This window comes from Melanerpes formicivorus, unplaced genomic scaffold (assembly GCF_026170545.1).
Source record: "Melanerpes formicivorus ecotype bairdi unplaced genomic scaffold, bMelFor1.0.p_v2 SCAF_57, whole genome shotgun sequence".
Classification (NCBI taxonomy): Eukaryota; Metazoa; Chordata; class Aves; order Piciformes; family Picidae; genus Melanerpes; species Melanerpes formicivorus.
This window is the reverse complement of record NW_027142409.1, coordinates 4,388,412-4,416,105: the sequence shown is the minus strand read 5'-3', so window position 1 is coordinate 4,416,105 and position 27,694 is coordinate 4,388,412. Positions and strand designations below refer to the sequence as shown.

At 46.6% G+C, this 27,694-nt stretch overlaps 1 protein-coding gene across 1 annotated transcript in view; it reads left to right on the top strand.

Moving 5' to 3' along the window:
- Positions 1 to 12,548, top strand: part of SH3YL1 (SH3 and SYLF domain containing 1) — a 57,772-nt gene extending 45,224 nt beyond the window's left edge. Inside the window, exons 6-8 of the mRNA XM_068161304.1 lie at positions 1,330 to 1,389; positions 10,609 to 10,764; positions 12,422 to 12,548. Of these exons, the coding sequence (XP_068017405.1) occupies positions 1,330 to 1,389; positions 10,609 to 10,764; positions 12,422 to 12,512 (307 nt within the window). The 3' untranslated portion in view covers positions 12,513 to 12,548. The remainder of the gene's footprint in view (positions 1 to 1,329; positions 1,390 to 10,608; positions 10,765 to 12,421) is intronic.
- The last annotated feature ends 15,146 nt before the right edge of the window (positions 12,549 to 27,694 follow it).

Genomic DNA, 27,694 nt, shown 5'->3' with positions numbered 1-27,694 from the left:
AGACAGGAAAGGCAGAAGTGCGTAGGAAGGGAACTGCTACAACTTATATAGACTCGGAGTGCCCTGTTGGCATAGCTCCATTGGTTCCCTCTGAGTGACCACACATTGCACTATTACAGATTATTGGTCCAACTACTAATGACACAACGAGGTTGTTGATGCAGGTGCATGTCCTGTTGTCCCAAGATAACTGTCCATGTTTATAGCTACCAGTGTCTTGTTTTAGTTACATGCTGCAGGCACAGCACTGTTTTGCTACACTGCTAGCTGGCTCTGCATTTATGCTGAGCATGGCCTACCACCATGTCAGGCTCTAGGCCTGCACTGCCAGATTGCTCACACTGCTTGTCGCTGGCATTGCCACAGAAGCGAGTTAAACCACTACATCCTTCCCTCTCTGCTGCCATCCCAGCAGAAGAGAGGCAACACCCAAAAACCTCAGAACGCAAAAACAGCAAGAACAGGAAGCCTCTCATATTACAATCTGGACTTCAAGCCCCATAATAGTTTGCTGTAGCCAGCACTTTCATTTTGAAGCTGGCACAGCAGCATGGGATTGAATATCAGCAACAGGTTCAGTTTAACCCATGACATAAGGGGAGTGACTGTTCCCTTTTACTTGGCACTTCGTAGACTGTGCCTGAAATATTGTGTCCAGTTTGAGCCTTGCAGTACGTGAAAGATGATTGTAAACTTGAGTGTGTGCAGTGAACAGCTACCAAGATGACCAGGGGCAGGGAGCCACATGAATGATGAGCCTAGGGAAGCTTGGCTTATTTCATATGTAGGAGGGAAGACTTTGTGGTCTTCTAAGAAACTGCATTCCCAGTAGGGCATCACATAAAAACAGACACCAATTCTTCACTGAGGTGCATGGCAAGACACTTGAGAGATGGTGGTTGTAAGCTGGAACAAGGAAGGTTCTGTCTGGATATGAGAAAAAAAATTTCAAGGTGAGTGAACTGCACACTGACATAGATTGCTTAGAGTTTTCCAAGGAATCTGTATCCTTGGAAATCTTTAAAATCTGGCTAGAAAAAAACCACAGCAGCCAGACCTGAATTTGCTGTATCACTTTTGAGCAGGACGTTGGACTTGGTTGACCATTAACCTTGTCAAACAACTTGATTATTTTGTACTGAATCCTGTCTGAAAGGGAACTGAAAATGGATTTCAAGTCTACCCCACTTAAATTTATTCAGGAGGGGTTGCAAGAACAGAGGGAAGTAAAATTCTTGCTGACTTTTGGCGGGATTAAAACAAAAAGACAATTGCTGTTCATATTGCAAAGCTGTATTGAAGATTGTCAACCAAAACTTTCCCTTCTAGAAACCTGGAAGGAGATGTTGCCCTGAGAAGCTCTGCTGCTGTCTATACAGCTGTCTATTGGTGCCACATCCAGCTGGCGGCCAGTCACCAGGGGCGTCCCCCAGGGATCAGTGCTGGGCCCCGTCCTCTTTAACATCTTCATTGATGATCTGGATGAGGGGGTTGAGTCAGTCATCAGCAAGTTTGCAGATGACACCAAGTTAGGAGCAGATGTTCGTCAGTTAGAGGGTGGATGGGCTCTGCAGAGGGACCTCAACCGACTGGACAGATGGGCAGAATCCAATGGGATGTCATTTAACAAGTCCAAGTGCTGAGTGCTGCACTTTGGCTACGGCAATCCCATGCAGAGCTACAGGCTGGGGTCGGAGTGATGGAGAGCTGCCAAACAGAGAGGGACCTGGGGGTACTGATCGACAGCTGCCTGAATGTGAGCCAGCAGTGTGCCCAGGTGGCCAGGAGGGCCAATGGCATCCTGGCCTGCATTAGGAATAGTGTGGCCAGCAGGAGCAGGGAAGTCATTGTGCCCCTGTACTCTGTATTGGTGTGGCCGGTTGACGTTGCCCCCTTAAGAAAGGGAATATGGTGGACGGAAGTTGGTAAACGGAAAGAATAATCTAAACTATTTCATTGGTGGAGTGGGAGGAAGCACCTTCTGAACTGGGAGTGAACTGAGCATTTCCAGGACTTTTCTATCAGTCTTGCTTCCGCCTCTCCACGGTGCAGCAGCTCTCTGTCTGTGCTGGGCTTTCTGCCAAGGCCTCGGCCTTGAAGACCAGATAACGGCCGGTATTAACTCCCTTCCAATTAACACAAACTGCTTCTAACATTTTTTTTTCCTCTCTTTTTTTCTCTTTCTATCCCATTCTGGGGAAAGGGGGGGGAGAGAGGGGAGATTGGAGGTGGGGAACCCCCTCTGCCAGAGGGGGGTCACTCTCATTTCTGTGTTACTCTGTTGTATATCTTTGTATATATTGTAGATATTGTAAATTTGTAAATATTCCCCTGCATACCCTACATTGCTTTGTAAATATAGCTCCACTGCCTTGCTAATTCAGCTTGTGAGTTTTTTTTTCCTTTCCCTTCAATTTTTTTTTCCCTTTTACCTTACAAGGGGGAAGGGAGGAGGCCTCTTGGCCTTACGCTTCCACCCCACGACATTTTTTTTTTATTGGCGTACCCAACGTGCGGCAGATAATTAGTTTAATTTATTACTTGATTGATTTAGTGTTTTCTAGCTGAATTAGCAAACATGAAGGTATTGTGGTTTGTGGAGCGATTATTCTTTTCAATTTTTGGGGCTCTGGTTTACAGATATTGTTTGGGTTTGATTTTGGATTACCTGGGTAAATATTTGGTGCGGACAATTTATATGTGGGTTATGTATAGAGTTAAATTATGGTATGGAAAATGTATTAATTTATTATGGCCAGTGAGATACAGGAATGTTACCTCCACCACTCTCCCAATTGAGATAAAGGGTTTTAAGATTCCGCCTGAGGAGAGAGTAACTTTAGGTGATGCCTGGGATCCAAAGGTGATTTATTTCATGTGTATAATTCTGCTGCTGGTGATAACTAATGTGTATTCTCTGTATACCTGGCAGCGAGAGAGAAAGGTGTCCAGAGCTTGTTTTGTTATTAAAACTAGATCAAAAAGAAAACGCCATGGCTCTCGATCAGTCCAGAGTCATCTAGTGACGAGGACTGTGCAGAATCTGTGTCAGTTAAAAAGAAGGCTAAAAAGTTAATTGGTAAGGCAGCTCTAAATGACTTTTCTGCTGATTCTAGCAAGCAGCCAAGGGCATCGGCTGGTATCAACATGGCGCCTACTCCTTCTCCCACTCCTTCTCCTCCTTCTTCTTCTCCGTCGGCCAGTAATGGAGCAACGTCACTTCCGCCCAATCCCTCGGTGGGACCGGAAGTGACTGCCCCAGCAGCTGATTTATCTCAGGACTTGTCAGCTTCTATTAAGGTGGCTGTAAATTCAAACACAGCTCCAGTCAAGATGGCTCCTTTAAAGACTAGAGCTGGAAAGGGCAAAGATGGAGAAGAAGAGGTGGAGACTGATCCTGGTGAGGGGCCCTCTACTCTAAAAGATCCTGCTCAGGAGGAAGAGAAGGTTTGTTTTAAAGATCTAGCTAACCTAGTGAGATCAAAGCAGGATAGAGATCAAGTTAGGAAGGCAGCTGGCAAAGGTGGTTCTCAGCTTAAAGAGATCCTTAGGAGAATGACAGCAGGATTATATGGGCAAAGAATTCAGGGAGACGAAGATGAAGATGATATTTCGGACTGTTCTTCTCCACGGGAGGAATTGCGAAATGTCCGTAAAGATTTCACCAGGGCAGATAAGGAGCCAGTTCTAGCTTGGCTTAGTAGGTGTTATGATACAGGTGCTTCAGCTCTAACAGTTGGAGACAAGTCAGCAGCTCAGTTAGGAACTCTCTCAAGGGACAATGGAATAGATAGACATCTAGCCGAAGCTCTCGGTAAGGTTAATCTGTGGATACGCCTTTTAATAGCGGTTGCCCTGAGATACCCTTCCCGAGATGATCTTCCCTGGAATCCTAAACCCTGGACTACCATAGATGAGGGAATTAAGCGCTTGAGAGAATTTGCTGTTAGAGAGCTACTCTATGGTGAACATGAAACTCTGAATCCTGATGACATTCCTGTCGGTATTGGTCTTGCTAAAAAGATCATCAAACGTGCTCCTTCTAATTATGCAAATATTCTGGCAAGCAGAATTGTATCAAGAAGTTATGGTGGAGCTTCTCCCACGGTTGGCCAATTCAGTGATCAAATGAGACAATTGGAGGATAGCATGACACGTGGTTCTTTGGTTTCGGCCATTAAAACTATGTCTGGTGATATACAGAATTGCATAAGAGAGTTAAAGGATGAATTTAGAAATTCCATATCCCAATTGGCACAAAAGGATAATTTCAATTCTCCCTCCAGATGGATACAAGTTTCATCTGTGAGGAATACACGTCCTCCAAGGAGGTCATTCCAAAACAGGTCATTCCAAAACAGACCACCAAGGCAATCACGTAGAACTATTTGGATAACTCTGCGTGATCAGTTTGGTGAGAACATGAACTGCTGGGATGGCCAACCAACTTCTAATCTTTTCAGGAGACTGAGGGAATTGCAAAGTGGCAGAACCCAAGGTAGCAATACCAGAAGGGTAGCTGTTACTTCCATAGGTCCCCAGAACGACTCTTATGGCTCCAACAGTGGCTCCAGTTATAACATGCAAAGTTATAACCCTGCAAACTATGTGCAATGCACATGTGTGCATGTTCCCCATAACTAGGGGTGCCCTGCCTCCCGCCAGGGGGAGGAGAGGGATAACAGAGATAATAGAATCTATTGGGATGTGTACATCCAGTGGCCTGGCACTTCACAATTTCGGAAGTACAGGGCCTTGGTTGACACAGGAGCTCAGTGCACCATAATACCATCAAATTATCAGGGATCAGAGTCTATAACTATTCTGGGAGTCACTGGTGGATCTCAAGAATTAAGTAAGGTAGAGGTTAATATAAGTTTAACTGGTAAACAATGGAGGAAGCATACAGTTGTGACCGGACCTGACGCACCTTGTATTTTGGGAATTGATTTTCTGAGAGAAGGGCGTTTCAAAGACCCTAGAGGTTACAAATGGGCTTTTGGAGTAGCTTCTATAGAAATTGATGGACAAAAATTGAAGCTATCTGCCAGACCTGAGCTTTCTGATGAATCTGCAGTTGTGGGACAACATAAGATACAGGACATTAAATTGCCGGTTGCTTCTCAGACTGTGCATCACAGACAATACAGAACCAGCCGTGACTCTTTGTTGCCCATTCAGAATCTGATTCGTCAGTTGGAGAGTCAGAAAGTCGTCAGCAAAACTCATTCACCTTTCAACAGTCCAGTGTGGCCTGTGCGGAAGCAGAATGGAGACTGGCGTCTGACGGTAGACTACCGAGCCCTGAACGAAGTGACACCACCTATGGGTGCAGCAGTGCCAGACATGATGGAGCTCCAGTATGAGCTGGAATCCAAAGAGGCCAAATGGTATGCTACCATAGACATTGCTAATGCATTTTTCTCTATTCCCATAGCAGAGGAATGCAGGCCTCAGTTTGCTTTCACCTGGAGAGGAATCCAGTACACTTTCAACAGACTGCCAACGGGCTGGATCCACAGCTCAAGCATCTGTCATGCAGTGATCCACGATGCTCTGGAGAAAGGCGGTGCCCCAGAACACATCCAGTTCATCGATGATATCATCGTCTGGGGTAAAACAGCTGAGGAAGTCTTCAAGAAAGGTAACAAAATCATTGACATTCTTCTGGATGCAGGTTTTGCCATCAAGCGAGACAAGGTGAAAGGACCTACCACAGAGATTCAGTTTCTGGGAGTGCGATGGCAGGATGGATGCCGACACATTACAGTGGATGTGGTAAATAGAGTCTCTACCATGGCAAATCCCACCAACAAGCAAGAGACCCTACGTTTCTTGGGGATAGTGGGATTTTGGAGACTGCACATTCCTGGATACAGTCAGATTGTGAAACCTCTGTATGATGTGACTCGAAAGAGAAACCATTTCCACTGGGGACCTGAACAACAAGCAGCCTTTGACCAGATAAAGCAAGAGGTAGTTCAAGAAATGGGTCTGGGACCTGTCCGAGATGGTCCAGACATTAAGAACATTTTGTACATGGCTGCAAGTGTCAATGGTCCAACCTGGTGCTTGTGGCAAAAAGCTCCAGGTGAGACACGTGGACGACCTCTTGGTTTCTGGAGTCGAGGTTACAGAGGTTCAGAGGCTAATTATACTCCAACAGAGAAAGAAATTTTAGCTGCCTATGAAGGAGTAAAAGCATCTTCTGAAGTAATTGGAACTGAATCACAACTCCTCTTAGCTCCCAGATTACCAGTTTTGAATTGGATGTTCAAAGGCAAAGGCTCCACACCACATCATGCCACAGACTCAACGTGGTCTAAGTGGATGGCTCTGGTAACACAGAGAGCTCCAATGGGAAATCTTGAAAGACCTGGTCTAGTGGAGGTGATCTCAAGTTGGCCTGAAGGCATCAACTGTGCTAAACCTCCAGAGGAGAAAGTGACTCGTGCTGAGGAAGCTCCTCCTTACAATGACCTTTCTGATGATGAAAAGAAATATGCTTTGTTCACAGACGGTTCCTGTCGTCTTGTTGGGAACAAGCGAAGGTGGAAGTCTGCAGTGTGGAGTCCAACATGCCGAGTTGCAGAGGTGAAAGATGGAGAAGGAGAATCCAGTCAGTTCGCAGAGGTAAAAGCTGTCCAGCTAGCTCTCGACGTGGCTGAACGTGAGAGATGGCCAAAGCTTTATCTCTACACCGACTCATGGATGGTAGCCAATGCTCTATGGGGTTGGCTAAAGAACTGGAAGAAGAGTGGTTGGCAGAGGAAAGGAAAACCCATTTGGGCAGCCATCCTATGGCAGGACATTGCTGATCGAATCGAGAGAATTCCAGTGAAAGTGAGACACATCGATGCTCACATTCCTAAGAGCAAAGCTACTGAGGAACAGCAACACAACCATCAGGCAGATCTAGCTGCAAGAGTTTCTCAAGTAGACATGGACTCTAATCTTGATCTCGACTGAAAACACCGAGGTGAGATATTCTTAGCTCGGTGGGCTCATGATTCGTCGGGACATCAAGGCAGAGATGCAACATACCAATGGGCTCGTGACAGATCCATAGACATTTCCATGGATGCTATCACACAAGTCATCCATGACTGTGACATTTGTGCTGCTATTAAGCAGGCAAAACGACTTAAGCCCTTGTGGTATGGTGACAGATGGTCCAAGTACAAGTATGGTGAAGCTTGGCAGATTGACTACATCACTCTACCACGTTCTCGTTCTGGTAAGCAATACGTGCTTACTATGGTAGAGGCAAACACTGGGTGGTTGGAAACTTATCCAGTTCCACATGCAACTGCACGCAACACCATTCTCGGTCTGGAGAGACAGATCCTGTGGAGACACGGAACTCCAGAAAGGATTGAGTCAGACAACGGAACTCATTTCAAGAACAACCTTGTAAAGAGCTGGGCAAAAGAGCACAGTATTGAGTGGATATTCCACATTCCCTACTATGCACCAGCTTCAGGGAAGATTGAACGCTACAACGGTTTGTTGAAGACCACTCTTAAAGCCCTAGGGGGTGGATCTTTGAAAAACTGGGAAAAACATTTAGCACAAGCAACCTGGCTGGTAAATAGTAGAGGTTCAGTGAACAGAGCTGGACCTGCACATTCAGATTTGCTACGGAAAGTAGAAGGTGATAGAGTTCCTGTTGTTAGAGAAAAGAATTTGTTAGGTAAAACTGTTTGGGTATTTTCACCCTCAGGAGAGGCTAAACCTGTCCGAGGGGTGGTTTCAGCTGAAGGTCCGGGTCACACTTATTGGGTAATGCAAGAGAATGGTGAAATTCAGTGTATTCCACAAAGAAATTTAACTTTAGCTGAAAGAGGTTAATTTTGAACTGCTGTACAGCTACATCGCGTCCAAAGGAAGAATCAACGAGGAATATATGGTGCACGAACCCTGAGATCCCTGAGAGCCCTGAGTCAACTAAGAGACCCTGAGAATCCCTGTTTCCCTTTTCTTTGCTTCGTCGGCGAAGAAATGAACTTTTTTCCATTTTTCTCATTTTCTGATTTTCTTGGACTTTTGAATCATCTACATCTGAGCATAGCCGGAATGGACTATGAACTTTACTCACAAACTGTAAATATCGTTTTGGATTGGATGGACGGTATGGACAGCCAATGAAATTGTTTAGAAGGGGTGGACTGTGGCCGGTTGACGTTGCCCCCTTAAGAAAGGGAATATGGTGGACGGAAGTTGGTAATCGGAAAGAATAATCTAAACTATTTCATTGGTGGAGTGGGAGGAAGCACCTTCTGAACTGGGAGTGAACTGAGCATTTCCAGGACTTTTCTATCAGTCTTGCTTCCGCCTCTCCACGGTGCAGCAGCTCTCTGTCTGTGCTGGGCTTTCTGCCAAGGCCTCGGCCTTGAAGACCAGATAACGGCCGGTATTAACTCCCTTCCAATTAACACAAACTGCTTCTAACATTTTTTTTTCCTCTCTTTTCTTTCTCTTTCTATCCCATTCTGGGGAAAGGGGGGGGAGAGAGGGGAGATTGGAGGTGGGGAACCCCCTCTGCCAGAGGGGGGTCACTCTCATTTCTGTGTTACTCTGTTGTATATCTTTGTATATATTGTAGATATTGTAAATTTGTAAATATTCCCCTGCATACCCTACATTGCTTTGTAAATATAGCTCCACTGCCTTGCTAATTCAGCTTGTGAGTTTTTTTTTCCTTTCCCTTCAATTTTTTTTTCCCTTTTACCTTACAAGGGGGAAGGGAGGAGGCTTCTTGGCCTTACGCTTCCACCCCACGACAATTGGTTAGGCCGCACCTTGAGTACTATGTCCAGTTCTGGGCCCCTCAGTTTAAGAAGGACATCGAAACACTTGAACGTGTCCAGAGAAGGGCAACAAGGCTGGTGAGAGGCCTTGAACACAAGCCCTATGAGGAGAGGCTGAGGGAGCTGGGATTGTTTAGCCTGGAGAAGGGGAGGCTCAGGGGTGACCTCATTGCCCTCTACAACTACCTGAAAGGTGGTTGTAGCCAGGAAGGGGTTGGTCTCTTCTCCCAGGCAACCCGCACCAGAACAAGGGGACACAGTCTCAAGCTGCGCCAGGGGAGGTTTAGACTCGAGGTGAGGAGGAAGTTCTTCACCGAGCGAGTCATTCGTCATTGGAACGGGTTGCCCAGGGAGGTGGTGGAGTCATCGTCCCTGGAGGCGTTCAAGAGGAGATTGGACGTGGCACTTGGTGCCATGGTCTAGGCATGGGGTCTGTGTTGATAGGTTGGACTCGATGATCCTCGAGGTCCTTTCCAACCTAAGTTATACTGTGATACTGTGTGATACTGTAAAAGCTCAACAGCTTGAAGTCAATAGTCTCTCAAAAGTATCTACTGAAAATAGGTTGGTTTTGGATTACTTACATGTTGTATGTGTAGTCATAAATGTAAGCTGTTGTAGTTATGTTAATCTGTAGTTATGTTAAGTGATTGTAGATCACAATCAAATATTACATCAAATTTCTTTGGATGATACTTCTGGATTTAAAGAAACATGGGATAAGTTAACTTCTTGCTTATCGAATATAAGTTGCTTTAAACAATTGTTTGTAATACCTGTTGGAATAATTGTAATACTGATCTGTGTAATTCATTGTAATTGTTGTTTTAAAATGGTAAGACCTTTAGGTAAAATTGTTTATGCCAATATGTTACAAGCAGATGGTTATGATCTGAAGGTGATCAAAACAGAGGAACTTAATTATGATCCAATTAAGAAGGTTCTGAAAGATCTGGAAATTTTAACACAAATCAATGGTGACAAAAAGAAAATGGGGGATTGTGATGAATATACTGGCGATTTGTGTTAAAATTATACGACTTAGAGTGCACTGGGATTAAGGGTCAGGATCTTGTGAGGCCTGTTTAGAGGGTAAAGGGAAAGAAACCTATCTTGCAGACTTGCAAGGATACTGTCTGGTTAATTGGAGACATCACGGCTGAGAAGGAGCTGACTTAAAGATAAACATTCAGAACTAGGAATTTGTTTTCTTCAGATAAGAAGCCTGCACAATTGGGCATGCGTGAAAGTGGATGCTTTGACCCTTACCACACTGAATGTAGGGAGAAGGGATTTGACCACCTATTCTAAGACTCATTATCATATGCCTGCCTTCTATTTAGCATAAGTTTGATTATGTAGATGATGTAACTATATAAGATGAAGAAAACTATTGTAAGGTTGCCTTTTGGGGTGAAGTTTTGTACCCTCACATGCCCAACCGGTTGTTTTGCTTGCTTTTATTGCTTTTATTGCCTTTTTTCGATCTTTTAGTGCCAATAAATCTGTTGAGAAAAACTTTTACCTGGAGTCATCTATAACATAGCTGATGCACAGCACATGACCAGGAACAAAATATTACTGGTGAAGAATATTTTGAAATAAGATTATAGGTTTAGATATCCAAGTTTGCCAGTTACTTGTCATTCCAAATTTACAGTGTTGAACTAGTTCTGTCATTTCTCAGTAGATAATCAGTAGTCGAGTTGCAGGGCTAGGGATGGGGGTAGAACATTTGCACAAGATGAATTTATCTAGACAATGAAATGTAATGATGATCAAATACCTGTCATCTTGTCTTTTATGTCATGTTTTATGGGCAGGATACTCACGCTAGTGCCATCTTGCTTGGTGATGTGCCTTTTCCTGCTCAAGCAGAAGATCTGTATGAAACTCTAGCATCCTTCACTGAAGTATATGAAAATGAAGAGCAAAAAACAATCCAGGAAAATCTGTAAGGGAACAAAGAAGGGTTTGTGCACCTCTTTTTCACATAAGCTTTTTCTGTTCCTAGTAGCTGGTAATAGTGATGTTGACATGGCATTCTTCTCTGTTGGGCGCTTAAAGGTGTAACTGTAATGGGTTGAGGCAAACCCCCTCCTCACCACAGGGCAGAAACAATGACTCAGACAAACAGATTGCAAAAGTGATGGAAAGTTTAAATAGAAAAACAATTTAAAAACAAACAACAATGAAAGCTTTACAGAGAACCACAAGCACCGTGACAAAGAGAGAGATCCCAGAACATGCCCAAGAACATCCCATCCCCACCTGGGGATACACCCAAACCCCCCCAGGGCTCTTTCCTCCCCCCCCAACCCAGCCTTGGGCCTGGGCAGGCCCAAGGGAGGCGGCTCATGCCATTTTACCTAGGCTGCAGCTGGGGACGAAAGAGGAAGTGAAGACCCTGCATGGACATTTTATAGGGGAGCAGGGCATTATGGGAAATGGAGTACCTGGTCTCCTGTGACCACCCCTTGGGCTGGGCCCACCCCTTGGGACCTCCCAGGTGTGGTCTATGCAGTGGCATCCGGGCCAGCACCCAGCCTAAACGACCACAGTAACACATGGCAGATACTACATGTGAGTAATACATTCATTCAAGTATTGCCCTGGTAGCCTCTTTTGGACAAGAATGGTACTGATTTTGCTTTGCATCCTCTAGAATAGCAAATTATATCCTTGTTATAATGGCTCATAATCAAAATCTGAGATGATGATTCAAAATTTTGTTCAACTATTGCTAATCAAGTGTGGTGAAGGCACATTATGCCCAGATACTGAATCTTGTCCCAGCATGTGGACAAGTTCCCCTTCCTCCAGGAGGAAGACAAAAGCCAAGGCATTAGCCTGGCTTGCACGCACCCAGTGTATGCAGTGCTCGTGCTGACACCAAATATGGGCATAATTCTAGCTTCACGCTTTCTATAGGCTGAAGCCAGTTGTTTATGAGAGTGCCCATTGGTCAAGCCCAGCCTCGAGGAATCTATAAGTATCACCCCAGTTGGTAAACAAGTTGCCCCCTCATTCACTTTGTCTCTGTGCTTGTGTGGCCAGTTGACGTTGCCCCCTTAAGAAAGGGAATATGGTGGACGGAAGTTGGTAAACGGAAAGAATAATCTAAACTATTTCATTGGTGAAGTGGGAGGAAGCACCTTCTGAACTGGGAGTGAACTGAGCATTTCCAGGACTTTTCTATCAGTCTTGCTTCCGCCTCTTCTTCGTGCAGCAGCTCTGTCTTGTGCTGGGCTTTCTGCCAAGGCTCCGGCCTTGAAAAACTGATAAGGCCTGTATTAACTCCTTTCCAATTAACACAAACTGCTTCTAACTTTTTTTCCTCTCTTTTCTTTCTCTTTCTATCCCATTCTGGGGAAAGGGGGGAGAGAGGGGAGAGCGGAGGTGGGGAACCCCCTCTGCCTTGAGGGGGGTCACTCTCATTTCTGCGTTACTCTGTTGTATATCTTTGTATATATTGTAGATATTGTAAATTTGTAAATATTCCCCTGCATACCCTACATTGCTTTGTAAATATAGCTCCACTGCTTTGCTAATTCAGCTTGTGAGTTTTTTTTTCCTTTCCCTTCAATTTTTCTTTCCCTTTACTTTACAAGGGGGAAGGGAGGAGGCTTCTTGGCCTTACCCTTCCATCCCACCACAGCTTGCTCGAGAGAGCAACTCTCGAGCTGCAGCCTTTGCCGTTGAGCTTATTGTTGTTAGCTTCTGTTGTACATGCACGCATACTGAAAGCCTCTGCATCATGGGAAGCAGAGAGGGAGGACCTTAGCGACCGACGTTGAGGAGCCCAGTGTTGCTACAGCCAGTCGTACCGACCAGGAGAGCCCACCGTGCCAGTGGAGGACTGGACCAACCCCCAAGGGTAAGATCTGCCCAGTTGCCGGGGAGAAGGGACTTGATCGATACCAAGCCCACGTATGCCTAGCCCCGCCATAGCAGGAGAAGAGCTGCCACGTGTGCCGCTCTGAGTCCTGTGAATCTCAGGGAAGACTAAGGCATTGTTCGTGCCTATGCTGCACCGAACCCGGGACCACTCCGAGAGTCCCGTTGCTCCTTTAAGCTCAGTAAATGAGAATCCGCCGCCTAACGCAGCCGCATTCTCTCCCCGAGGCTGTTTGCATCAGCCCCGAGAATCGCCGTGGTTGGGCTGACCCTGTAGCTTTGCCTGTTGCCGCGTCGTCCGAGCCCACCTACCGGCCACCGTCGTCCCGCCCTGCCGTGCGAGCCGACTTTGAGGGCCGACCCCACAGGCTGACCCCGACCAGGACCGATCCGTGTTGTCTGGAGGGAATCGAATATCTTCCACGTGCTTTCCATCCACTAGCACTCAGTTCAAAGTATCCGCATCTAGCAGAGTAAGCGCTGACACATAGAAAGATTGTAATATTGCTGTGTATAGCTAGAAGCCGCCCGCGTCCTGCCGAGTCCCCATCTAGTGGCCAAGCGGCGGAACTGCACCCTTCGTTATATAAATATAGAAATAGTCTGTAACTAGTTCAATTAAGTCCTAATCATAACACTAAACCACTTGTGGAATCTATTTCACGAGCGTGCACCAGAACATTTATTTAAGTTGGTGAGTAATCGGTTATTAATAGTTTTATTAATAATAAAAATAATATTTTCATAATTCATATTTCATATTAATAAATTTAATAACCTCTTCACCACATCAAGGCAATCTGCAAATAGTGAGCATACCAGGTTTGATGTGTATACTCTTCATTTTCCTCCTGTTTCTGTCTTTCATTTAAGCAGCCACATTTACAATATAATTCTAAAGACTGTAGAAGATATTTTCCTGTAGTAGTTGGTGTTACTGATAGATAACCATTTACTTTCATCTTTGTTAAACTCATGGTGAGTTACTTTTTCATCATGTGCATGTCACTAGTTCATTGGTGTGATTCTTGGGTATGTAGAATTGCAGTGGAGAAAGGGTGATTTATTGTATTTTTCAGTGTAACCTGACATATTTCCAGGCTAAAAATTACAATCTACTTCCAGGTGTAGTGCAAATTTTAATAAAAATTTTTACATTTTAGGTAAATGACTGTCCTGGTTGGACATGACTAGGCCTAAAACAGGTTTCAGTAAGATCCCTAAGAAGCTGGGGAAGATAGACAAAAGGAAACATGTACCAGTAAAAAGCTAGCCAAACCTGTTTGGCAGGTATCCTGACCACTCACCACTGTGCTGATGCCCAGAAGGTGATTGGCTAAGTTTCAAATCACTTTTCTGCCAGTGGTCAGTTTTGTTTCAAAAAAGCAGTTAAATAGAGGGGTTCTTCAGTAACCTGGCCCCCTTTTTTTCCTTTGGTTCTGGCTTGTCTTCAGCCAGCGAGGTGTGTGCTACTCGCCCATCCCCCTCCACCAGCATCCACGATGTGTACTCCAGTTTCACTTTCAGTGTCAGGCAACGTGCTTGGGTCCTATTTTTACTTTTCCTTGGCTTTACAAAATTATACCGAGAACAGAATTCTGGATTATAAACTTTCCTGCCCACTGCTCTCAACATCAGGTCTTGGACTGATGCAGAATCTCTGGACTGAATATTGCTTTGCAAGTGATTCTGATTATTGACTTCATAAAGCATATTGGACATTAATTTCCTTCTCACCCTCTGCCTTTGCTCCACCAGGGAGCAAAGGAGACCCACCCTGTTATTGAATCAGGAATTGCGGCTCCTCACTCTCCCTTCAACTTTGAGTTTGATATCAGGAGTGTAGTTACTCTAGATCACATCCTTCCTCTATCTGAAGTGTTCACATCATTAGTATTACCAACATTTTGTGTAAGTGATTCCCCACCGGATACCCGAACCTAAACAAATTGTAAATAAGTTTATTAATGTTTGGCACGGAAAAGTTATTATTAATAAAATAAATTAATTCCTTTTATTAATTGATCATCCCGCTTATCAAGCGTTAGTAGCCTTATTTTCTGAATTAATTCAATTCAATGACCCACCAGCTAGAACATCATCAAGACCAGAGCCTCCTAAACCCACTGTGAGACCAACACCACCAGGTTAAAAACTTTTTGATAAAAATGTTGCAGTTTGAGCTGGGCACCCCCCTGTAATGTTTACTTCCTGTGTCCAGAAGTCCAGCCCAGAGGGGTGGACACAGGAAATTATGTAGTATTTCCTACCACAATTCTCTGCACCACTATAAGATCCAGTGCGGGGTCTAGCACGCTCTCTTTTCTTCCTCCTCTGTCAGCCAGTAACTGGGGGAGATGTCTCCTGGCTTTGGGCCTGCCTAGGCCCAAGGCCAGGGGGGATGGGCAGTCTCAGATCTGGCCAGCTGAGACTAGCCTAGCAGGGGGAGGGGGAAGAAGGAGCCCTGGGGGTCTTGGGTGTACCCTCAGGTGGGGATGGGATCTTTCTTTGTCACTGTGCTTTTGGCTTTCTGTAAAAGTTCACTGCTTTCTATTTAAACTTCCCATCACTTTTGCAATCCGTTTGTCTGAGTGTTTATTGTTGCCAGGGGTGGGGAAGGGGGCTGCCTCAACCCAGCACATTCTTGGTAGCAGAGGATGGTTAAGGTGGGCAGGGGGTCTGCCCCCAACCCCTTTACATTCTTGGCGAGCCAGCCAGGAGTAAGAGTTGGTTATTGTGGCTACTCTGCAGATCGGATTGCAAAAGATAAGAGAGTTTAAATTTAGTTCTGGGTGTCGTTTTATTTTTTTGGCAGTTGGGGGCTCAAGTGGTGTTGTTGGGGCAATTGTGTGACTTCTTGTGGATTCCAGGGGCACACCTGGTGCGTGGCCGGTGGCACAGAGTCTCTCCTGCTGTTTCAAGCAGGGGTGGTTCTTAACCATCGGAATTGGGGCACCTCTTGAGAATGCGGGACCTGCCCTTCCTCCACCTTTATTCTCTGCGGAGCGGCAGAAGCAGCAGGGAGTGAAGTGGGGGAGGGGCAGCGGCGAGCAGATCAGAGTCAGGTCCGTTCTTGCTGCGGGGTAGGGCCAGCTATGGCGGAGCGGGCGAGCCTGGCTCCCTATGGGTGAACGGGGACTCCAGCTGGAAAGCTGTTCTCAAGGCCCCAGAGGACGCATTTATGGCTTTTCGCTGGAGGAGGCGTTTGAATGCCCGAGGGGTGGAGGCGATTTTGATTCTGTACCGCGGCGGTAGAGGTGGCCGGAGCCCTGCTGTGTGCTCAGGCAGCGGCGGGTCCGGCCGTGCGTTTGGAGCGGCGCTGGTGGCCCCCGGCCGTCCACTCCGGCTGCTGCGGCGATGAGCACAGCTGTGCACTCGGAGCGGCGACGGCGTTCCCTGGCCGTCCACTCAGCTGCAGTGGTGGCGGACCTGGCCGTGCGCTTGGAGCAGTGACGGCGGTCCTTGGCCGTCCACTTGAGCTGCGGTGGCGGCGGGACCGGCCGTGCGCTCAGAGCGGCGACGGCGGTTCCCGGCCGTCCACTTGAGCTGCAGTGGCGACGGGACCGGCCGTGCGCTCAGAGCGGCGACGGCGGTTCCCGTCCGTCCACTTGAGCTGCAGTGGCGGCGGGACCGGCCGTGCGCTCAGACCGGCGACGGCGGTTCCCGGCCATCCACTCGGGCTGCGGCGGTAGTGAGCACGGCTGTGCGCTCAGAGCGGCGATGGCGGTCCCTGGCTGTGCGCTCGGGCTGCGGCGGGGCTGGCCCTAGTCTCCTCCCCAACCTTTTCAGACGAGTTCCGAAAATGGCGCTGAGCACCTGGCTCCACCTTTCTTCTTCTCAGTAGGTTGTGGTGCAGCCCCTCCCTCTTATGGGGGAGGGTTGTGTTGTTGGATGCTGTCATGTCTTGGTACGCAAACGCCTAGTGGGAAGGCGGTGTACTGTGACATGCATCCGTATAGCCTCGGGCCGCAGCTGGAAGCGGTCAGCACTGGGCTTGGGATAGGTCCGTGCAGGGTTGTGGATGGCTCAGCGTGCTGTTTTCCTGGAGGGGTGGAGAAGCAGTTAGAGTCTGATTGTTCTGACTGGCTTGCCCCAGGGGTGGAAATATGCCGCTGAGTAAATAGAGATGGGAATAATGGTTTGGTTGAGAAGTTGTGAGGTTCTTTCCAGGTGACCAGGATGTCCAACGGATCCATGAAGAGCTTGCACCGCAGAAGAGTGAACTCTGCATCGCTGAGAAGTTCCATTAGATGAGGGAAGAAGAACTGGAATGGACTGGCACTTGAGCCTGAATGAGAGACTGTTTGGGTGGACGCCCAGATGAAGATATGGACTTCGCCGAACATGTCATCAGAAGATTTCTGATTTAATGATGTGTTTGGATGCAAAGATTATGGTATGAAATAAGGGGTGGCGTGTTGCAGTTTGAGCTGGGTGCCCCCCTGCAATGTTTACTTCCTGTGTCCAGAAGTCCAGCCCAGAGGGGTGGACACAGGAAATTATGTAGTATTTCCTACCACAATTCTCTGCACCACTATAAGATCCAGTGCGGGGTCTAGCACGCTCTCTTTTCTTCCTCCTCCATCAGCTGGTAACTGGGGAAGATGTCTCCTGGCTTTGGGCCTGGCTAGGCCCAAGGCCACTGGGGGATGGGCAGTCTCAGATCTGGCCAGCTGAGACTACCCTAGCAGTAGGAGGGGGAAGAAGGAGCCCTGGGGGTCTTGGGTGTACCCTCAGGTGGGGATGGGATCTTTCTTTGTCACTGCGCTTTTGGCTTTCTGTAAAAGTTCACTGCCTTCTATTTAAACTTTCCATCACTTTTGCAATCCATTTGTCTGAGTGTTTATTGTTGCCAGTGGTGGGGAAGGGGGCTGCCTCAACCCAGCACAAAAAATTACTAATTTGTTTTCTCTGTGTAAAATTTCAGCATTAAAGCTAATGAATTAAAGCTAATTTATTCTTGTAACTGTCTGTATAAAAATATTTTGTTAACTCTCTTCCTTATGCAAACACTGAAAACATGTTGGGATGTTGCCATGAGCGATAAAGGATAGAGGTTTTGTTTATTTTACATTAGCAAACATTTTCTCTCTGACAGATTTGCTATAAAAATAGTGTTCTATAGTTACAGAAGCATGTAATAGTTCCGAGGAAGCATTCACTTGGTAAAATGAAACTTCTTAGTAGAAATAACAGCCCTACTGAAAACTGCTGGTCCTACTTCTGGAAACTTCTGGTTTCTAGAAAACTTTGTCTCTCTTTTAGGTTGCTTTTATCTTTTAATACATGGAGGTCTTACAGTAGAGCAGAGGTGGCAGTATTGGCTTTATAACAGTTTGTCTACTTAAGTGCTGTCATTGAAAGTAAGGTTTTACTGTCTAACTTGTGTTGTTAACTTGATTTATTTCTTTGGACAAGGGTATAAGGCAAAGTCCTTGATGCTTCTATACTACTCCTTAGATAACCACAATCATTTTAGGATTATTGAACATGTATTCAAAATCCAGTATATGAAATATAACAATATATATATCTGTGTATCATACAACTTAATACTTCATTTTCCCTTTCAGCCAAAAAGAATACAAACAAACTTTATCCTGAACTTCCAAATGATTATGCTTCTGTGGGTAAGTACCAAGCTTCCATATTTTATTAATGCAGGAATCTTAGAAGTACTTTGGAAGACATCTAACAATTTCTGGACATACACATTTTTCTTTCCTGTCTTTGTGTTAAAATGAGATTCGGGTCTTACATGCTTCATGAAAATATTTTGTAAATGTGAGTCTTATTCCCTGACTTTAACTTTCAACAGCAGTGGTTTTTTTCTGAACGGCAGAAGTTCTTTTGCTTTATTGAGTAAGCTTGGAAATGCACTGAAAGTAGTTAAGCTGTTATACATTACCACCTAACTGAATTGATGAAGAAAGCTGATATATTGAGCTTGTGTCCAAGTCCTTATGCAAGGTACTGTAATGTGGCAATGCCAGCAACAAGCAGTGTGAGCAAGCTGGCAGTGCAGGCCTAGAGCCTGACATGGTGGTAGGCCATGCTCAGCATAAGTGCGGAGCCAGCTATCAGTTTAGCAAAACAGTGCTGTGCCTGGAGCATGTAACTAAAACAGGGCACTGGTAGCTATAAACACAGAAAGTTACCTTGGGACAACAGGACATGCACCTACATCAACAAACCTCGCATGTCATTAGTAGTTGGACCAATAATCTATAATAATGCGATGTGTGGTCACTCATAGGGAACCAATGAAGCTATGCCAGCAAGGCACTCCGAGTTTATATAAGTTGTAGAAGTTCCCTTGCTACGCACTTCTGCCTTTCCTTTCTCTTCTTCTTCTATGCTTTACTTTACTGTGCTATACTCGCACCATAGGCCTGCACCATAGGCCTGCAATACTGGAACAGTAAAGGAACAATACTCGGTCATATTGGTCACCTGTATTTACTCCAGTCTCCGTTGTCTATAAGTGGCGCACGAATACACCCGAACTCGTGGACAAGGGAGCCTCGGAGTACGATGCTGCTCGACTCAGCATAAAGAGGTACATCCGAGCGATACAGAAAGCCGGTCAAACCAGCACTGCCCTGGTGCTGAAAAAATTAGCAGCGCGTGCTCAGAAAAGGAAGTCAATCTCACCTTGGCCCGGTGAGCGACCGGAGGAGGGGCAAGGGGGAGCACGCCACGAAACAGAAGAGGCTGTGCTAAACGCCCTCCAAACTATCCTCTCCATGAGAGGTATTACTTGTAGATGACAGAGATTGGGAATCAATACGACTGACCAATGTGATTGAGTATCGTTCCTTTATTGTTCCAGTGGTGCAGGCCGATGGTGCAGGCCTGAGGTGCAGGCCTATGGAGCAGGCCTGTAGTGCAAGTATAGCACTGTAAAGTGTAGAAGAAACAGGAGACAGGAAAGGCAGAAGTGCGTAGCAAGGCAACTGCTACAACTTATATAAACTCGGAGAGCCTCGTTGGCATAGCTCCATTGGTTCCCTCTGAGTGACCACACATTGCACTATTACAGATTATTGGTCCAACTACTAATGACACAACGAGGTTGTTGATGCAGGTGCATGTCCTGTTGTCCCAAGATAACTGTCCATGTTTATAGCTACCAGTGTCTTGTTTTAGTTACATGCTGCAGGCACAGCACTGTTTTGCTACACTGCTAGCTGACTCTGCATTTATGCTGAGCATGGCCTACCATCATGTCAGGCTCTAGGCCTGCACTGCCAGATTGCTCACACTGCTCGTCGCTGGCATTGCCACAATTACTGGCAATTCTGGGATCTTAAAAGGGCTATTAGCCTGGGCCCGGAATCATCCCCACGGCAACTAAGCTTTTACTTCCGAAGCATGGGACAAAATTGCAGCCCAGCTGTGGGATGAGGTGCTAAATACTTAAAAAGAAGCTTTTCGCTGTAGCACCGTGTGAGAGACCGTCACATACATTGCAATCGAAAAAAGCAGAGCAGTCTACTCCCGATTCAGCTGCTGCAGCATAGGTTCTAACTGAGACGAAAAAGGGAGATTTGGAAGGCACCCCCTGCCCTCCGCTCCCCTCCTCTCTCCCTGCACATTGTCTGCCGCTCCATCAGCATCCTTGTCACAATTTCAACTGCCTACTATTCCTCCTGCTACACAAATCGTGGCTCTCTTATTACCGTCCTTTTGTGCGAAAAAATCTGTTTCTGCTACGTCAATAGCGGAAGTGAATCCCGGTCGAACTGATAAGGTGCGCAAAATCAAAATGGAGGTCACTACGCAGCAGGAATTGCAGAAAGATGACGCCACGTCCGCCATCTTGGCGAGCACACCTTGTTTATTAGACACCACCACAGCTGTTCACACCAAGCAGAGAAAAAGCCATAAAAAAGCGGCAAAACCTGTGGCTCGGCGTTTTCGATCCCCTTCATCAACATCTTCCTCTGATATTGCCACTGATGGCTTGGACTTGGAAGACGAGAGGACCGATGCTGGGAGGCCGGACAGTGCTGACTCTGCCCTACAACTCCTCTTAGACAAAATGGAGCGCTTGGAGGCTCACAATTGTGGCATTCTTGTGACCGCAACCCCGCCCACGAGCCCCAGCCACCCTGGCGGTGGTTCCCGTCCCAGCGGCGCTCATCCCAGCGCCCATGCCAGCGGTGCCCCCCATCCCGGCAGTTCTCGCGGCACCGATGGCTCCCACCAATACCAGCACCAACACCAGCAGCGGCCCCAGCAGCGGCCGTCCCCATGGCGGCAGCAGGAACGGCCCCAGCGGCCCCTTCCCCCCAGCGGTTTCAGCTGCGCTACACACCCCCCGCCTCCTACATTCCAGACATTATCAGCAGAGTATAGCACTCCAACAGAGGTTCCAATCGAGTCCCGATAGGGCAATCGGGAGGCAGGAGGGACAGGGAACTGTCCCGCTGTGCTGGTGGAAAGGTATTGTGGGAAATGTAGTCACAGATGGAGAATCTGTAGAAGGTTAACAATGACTATGGTAATCTCTGGACTGACAATGTTAAGGGAAGCTAGACAAGCCATAGCTACCTATAGGCTACAGTCAGGGTACACAACTGCTGTAATCAATCAGTTGTTTTCAACACAATTAATCCCTTTTGTGAGAAACGAACTCACTGCTGAAATTTATAACCAGTTTATTATAAAATAAAGGCAACACAGCTCTGGGCGCATAGCGAGTTTGCTAGAGGCGCACCCTAGCAACACGAGTTGAACTTATATAGACGGCAAACATACATATTCATATATTAAAACGTACATATTCATATATTCCCCAGCACGCTCCCACCCCTCTCCATCAGGACTGAGACAAAAACTGCACTTTTGACCTGGCCAGTCTTTAGACATGTTGGCGCCTCACCTTTCTCTCTCAATACCCCACACAATACAGACCATCAGCCCAACGATTGAACCCAATGGTCCCCAATAATTCCCCTTGCGAAAGCCAAATATTATAACCAGTTTCTCACAATCCCTCCCCTTCTTTCTACTACATTTGGCTTGAGCCATAATAACCTCACTTGGCAACAATTCTACAACAAGCAAAAGGATTCCCAATTTCAACTTCCTGGTAAAGGAATGGGATAACAACTGATGTTCCTTGCCTGAAAATATTTCCTCTTTTACCAATGTCTGGGTGACAACTTTCTCCCTCTGAGTGGTTAATCCTGGGAATTAGGAGTCCGGTTTGACTTGCAACTCCACTCACATAGCCTATGGGGTTGCTGCCCACAGCCATGGTTCTAGATCTTCTTTGTGGCAATTACAGAGGTCTACCCAGTCTTGCCTCCTTCAATCCCCACCAATGCTCTGCTTGGACCATGTCTCCTTCCCTTGTCCAGGGAGGTTGTACCAATTTCGAACCCCAACCTGTTTCTAGTTTGTGATGTTTTCAGGCAAGGACCATTACCACTCCTATTCTGATACTGGAACTCAAATCATGACCATCTTTATGTCCTCCATTTGGGGTACCACAGTCCATTCAGTGGATGGATCCACCAGTCCTTTAACTGTGGTTGCATGTTGGCTGTCTGTATTGCAGTCTCTGTGGTCCCACTAGCCGAACACAGTTTTTGGTACTTTAACACAAAGAACATAGAAGAATCCTCTGTCCTAATCACTTCAAATTATAACCACATAGATCAATGTTATAATTGTTCCAACAAGCCAATTTACATTTGATAATCAAGAAGTTAAAAAGTTTTTGAACCCACAGGAAACCGAATTACATAATTACAATAGCATACATTTATAACCACACACACTCTCAGCACATTATTATAGTGCAGTTACCATCACTTTTCTAAGTTTTAGTAGGCCTAATTACTAATCTTAGATTTTGATTGGACTCCTTCCAGTTCAGTCAGGATAAAATACTCCTCGATTATAACAAATACCATTTCTTACATTTACGCTTTACCCATCCCCAATGACATCAAGTCCCAGGGTGTTTTATACACAGAATAAAATGGGGGCTTTCCTTGATATTTTCTTGCAATGCAGATTTGATGTCACAAAATGTCAGATGTTTCAAAAGGTGGGTTTGTCTCGCTAGCTCCAGAGCCTTCAGACCGAGGTGTTCCTGAAGTGGTCCTTTTACTCACGACGCAAGTGTCCACCCTTTTTCTGCAGTACGGACAGCTGTATCTGTTGTTAACAAAACCAAGAAAAGATCCTTCCCAGGGGGAAATTGGTGACTCTCCTTTCCAAGTTTTTATTAACACTACCCCCAGCTTTAATTTTATATATATCAGGAATCCCAAAGGTGGGGTCTGAGACCAGAACAAAATAAAAAGTTGCTTTCTGGGCCTCCTCTACTAATAAAGGCTGCTGATAAGCAAATTGGCCCTCACCTACTTACAGAATCTAATAACTTGGAACAATGCCCTACAGGATTTTTACTTCCAGTCCAGTCCTGGGTCAACACCCCATATAGATGTACGAAAAGATCAAATGATTTGTCCATGTCAGGCAAATTTAAAACAGGGCATCAATCAACATCCAATCACTCATCATCTTCTGGACTCCATTTAATATTACTATTGAGGGCTAATTTATCATATAAGAATTTTACCTCTTTTTTTTTTTTTTTCCTCTCTATCCATAATCAACAGTACCCTTACAGCAGTTACCAACATTCTAGCTGTTGCCTTCTGTTTCTCTTCATCCCTCCTTACAAACACCTTCTGAGCTTCACATAGTAATTCCCCTAAACCTCTGTCTTGCCAATCCTCGATCTTTTCCAATTTCTAATATCTGCCCATGGTTTTGCCACAAACTGCATCCTGAGAAGTATCACCCCAGCTGCAGAACTGGGATCTATTCCAGAATAGAGCTGCAAACTTCTCTTTAATCTTACCATCCACTCCACAGGAGGCTTCCTTTGATGCTCACTAGAGGCTTTATGAAAATTTCTGGGCACAGCTTCTTTAATTCCTTGTATTACCTCCCATGTTCTGTCTCCCTTGAAGCCGTTGATGGTCCCACTGAGGATCCTGATTAGGCCACTTCTGATTTCTTGGTGGCCCCCCCACTCTGATTTTACCTCTCCCATATTCTCATGCCAGCCTGTCTGCCTTTTCCTTGTCTTTGTCCTTATTCTCAGTTGTTAATGTAAATATGGGAACAGGGGTAGGGCGTGAAGCCCTAATCCAAACAGCAGCATATTCAGCTTCTTCCCTACTAAAACACTTTTTAGAATTCACATGATGGTTCAAAGCTTGGCAAATCCAATCAAAAGATAAACCTTTTTTTTTTCTTTGATTTTCCTTTTCTCAACTTGTCATCCCAATACTGTAATATGATCCCTAATGCGCTCTCTGGGATGGGAATGGGAGGGAGTTCTGATGACTTTCTTTTGTCCCATTCTCCTGATCACTAATCGCTGCCCGGGGATCAAAACCGAGCGGCAGCAGTTGGAAGCGCTGGCTCCGAGCCACTAGCCCGCTTCCTCTGAACGACCGATCCCCCTTCATTTGCAAAGTCAAACCACAAAAAAAAACCCTCACCCGCCATAACCCAGGTCCCTGCCCTCCTGCAGAAGCCTGAAACCATGGGAAAAAAAACTTCCTGAAGCAGGTCCCTCAAACCAAGGTCCCCCCTTAGAAACCGGGACGTCAAGCCCACGAGCATGACCATGCCACGGGCCCCCACAGTTCAAGCCCCCCTTAAGGAACCGACTGCAGGATACGAAAAACTCCTGAACCCGGGTCCCTCACTGCTGGAACACCGGAAACTAGGATGTCAAACCCACGACCACCACTGTGACGTGGGCCCCCACGGCCCAGGTCCCTCCAGAAACTGGACCGCAGGATACCAAAACCCCGAAACCGGGTCCCTCACCACCAGGACGCCGGACACCGGGACGCAGCGCTGGTCGCCCGATCCCTACGGACGACCAGTCTCCACAGCCCCTAGACCGTAGAAACAACGCTGCCCCTTCACAGCCCGAATTCTCCAGGGCTGTGAAGACCACCTGACTACCATCCAGAATCCTGGAATCCCCACCCACAGTGAAATTCCAGGACCCCGGAGCCAGGATCTCTACCCAGGCAAAACTCACCGAACGGCCTGGATCCTATGCATCCTGATTGACACGAATTATTACTCCATACATCACACCCACCAATTCTTCAGTAAGAAATGGACTATCCACAATCCAAACAATCCTTGCCTTAGGGCTTGAAGAGACACAATCCTCCTTCCAACCCCAATTGCCCCTTCTCCCTAGATCAACAAGTTATCTACACCTAGCCCCCCTCTATTTTCTTCTGACCATCATCTGCCCCTCTTCCAGAACTACCCTTATGTCCAACTGAACTATCTCTCCCTAGTAAATTACGTCTTGCACTTGGTACTACACTAAGATATACCCTAGCCCAATTCTAGCTTCAGTCTCCAATTTAACATCCTTAGCTACCGGGACTTTAAACCTTTCCCCTTTTGCCCCTAAAACTCGCTCTCCACACCCCCTCTAGGAACCTTGGTAACACGAGTAACCCTCCTTCTCCAACCTGAGCCTGGCCACCTCCTGGGCCTGATCCTTTACCAGTCCCTGGTGGGCACAGCTCAGCCACTATAGCTCTCCTTGCAACAGCTCCTGCCCCGCCCGTCGCACTACTGCAGGTGCTGGTGCAAACACTGACACTGGCCTTGCAGCTCCGGCTGCTCTACACACAGCCCCTGCCCTAATGGCCCTGCTCCAGGCCTGCCCGGAGCCGATCCAAATAAGCTTAAAAAAAAACCTAAGATCTCTCTTCTTCTTGGGCACTCTCGTTTCAAATGCCCAACCTTCCCACAATCTACTTTTCTCTCTAGGCCCTTCCTCCATTATCCTTTTTGCCTTATCCTTATCCTGCATATTGTGCCTCCAATACGCTACCCCAGAGCACTTTCCAGGGGTATATCCCTGGGTACCCTTGTTACTCCCATGTTTCCCAGGGCTGGTCTACATCTGACCCTTGCCCCATTTCCCAAGGTCCACGCTTTCCATCACCAACCACTTCGTCCCTTCACTGGCCAAGTCCCTCGCGGGATACTGGAAACGCAATTAGAAGGACTCCTCACTCGCTTCGTGGATCCGGACTGTCCAGCCCACGTCTCACGCATGCATACACTCTCACTGACCTCAATACCCGCCCAACCGGACAATACTTACAGTCCTTTTCTTCCCCGGGTCTTTGTGCACAAGAATTACAGGCAACTTCCGGGAGCTCCTTCCCTTGCCTTTATCTTATAACGTTGGCTGGATCTACCCATGTTCCGAGAGGCTTCCAGGGTCCTCCTTCCGGGCTGCCGAAATCGGTGGGGGCGCCCCCCCTTCTGAAGGGCCCCGAAAGCCGTTGCAGACAGGGTAATCACGTACGGGTCACCAAATTGTGAGAAACGAACTCACTGCTGAAATGTATAACCAGTTTATTATAAAATAAAGGCAACACAGCACTGGGCACATGGCAAGTTTGCTAGAGGCGCACCCTAGCAACACGAGTTGAACTTATATAGACGGCAAACATACATATTCATATATTAAAACATACATATTCATATATTCCCCAACATGCTCCCACCCCTCTCCATCAGGACTGAGACAAAAACTGCACTTTTGACCTGGCCAGTCTTTAGACATGTGGGTGCCTCACCTTTCTCTCTCAATACCCCACACAATACAGACCATCAGCCCAATGATCGAACCCAATGGTCCCCAGTAATTCCCCTTGCGAAAGCCAAATATTATAACCAGTTTCTCACACTTTTGACACATGTATGTCAGCAAATGGTGTTTATTACATGATCGGAGAGCAATCGATCATGGAGGAGATGGGTGCCTTACAACCTGGCCTCCCAACTCCCAGTCCCCACAAATTGGGACCTGATTATTATTCATTTGAAGGATTGTTTTCTTTACAATTTGCTTATACTCGGAGGATTCAATAAAGTCTGCATCTATTGAGTCATCGATTAAGGCAGACTCAACCCAACGATATCAATGGGTAGCCTCAAGGCATGCCAGAATTCTCTGGCTTGGCTTTTGTTCCCATTTAGACAGACTTCTTATGACTTTCTCATCTGTAATTCTATGGATGATATTCTGATTGCAACAAAACAGTTACATCCTAAGACAGTGCTGTCTGAGTTTCAGCCCCTGTCAGCAAACAGAGACTTGAAAGTAACACCGCCTCAGGCCTTGCAATTAAGTGGCAATTCACTTGCAAATGCCTCGGAAGCCACGCCCCAGCAGCCAGCAGACTCTTTACAAGGTGTCACCGCTAACCATCTCGTTGGGGCGAGATCTTGGCTAGATCATATCAGCAATTGCCGTTTCATGATAAGGCTTTGCAATTAAGTCAGGATTTGGTGATCAAAGAGTGGTCCAGAATCCAGGACAATAACTCTGATCCTGTGCTTTTCACTACTCAGCAGTGTCTAACAGGACCACTTGGTTCCTGAAGTGCTTCTTGGTTGCTGAAGTGCTTCTATGTGAATGTGCGCAGATTGGGCAACAAACAGGATGAGTTAAGGGCCACTGTGCTGCTGGGATGCCACAACATAGTGGCTGTTACTGAAACTTGGTGGGATTATTCCCATGACTGGAATGTAGGGATAGATGGGTATAAGCTCTTTAGGAAGGATAGGCAGGGAAGGAGAGGAGGAGGTGTTGCCCTCTGTCAAGAACCAGTTGGAATCAGTGGAGCTCCACCTGGGGAGGGATGATGAGCTGGTTGAGAGTGTATGGGTTAAAATTAAAGGCAGGACAAGGGAAGGACATATTACTGTGGGGGTCTCCTACAGGTCACCTGACCATCAGAACCAAGCAGATGAGGCCCTCCACAGGCAAATAGAAGCGGCTTCCAGGTCACAAGCCCTGGTCCTCATGGGTGATTTCAATCACCCTGACATCTGCTGGAGGGACAACACAGCAAGGCACCAGCAATCCAGGATGTTCCTGGACTGCATAGAAGACA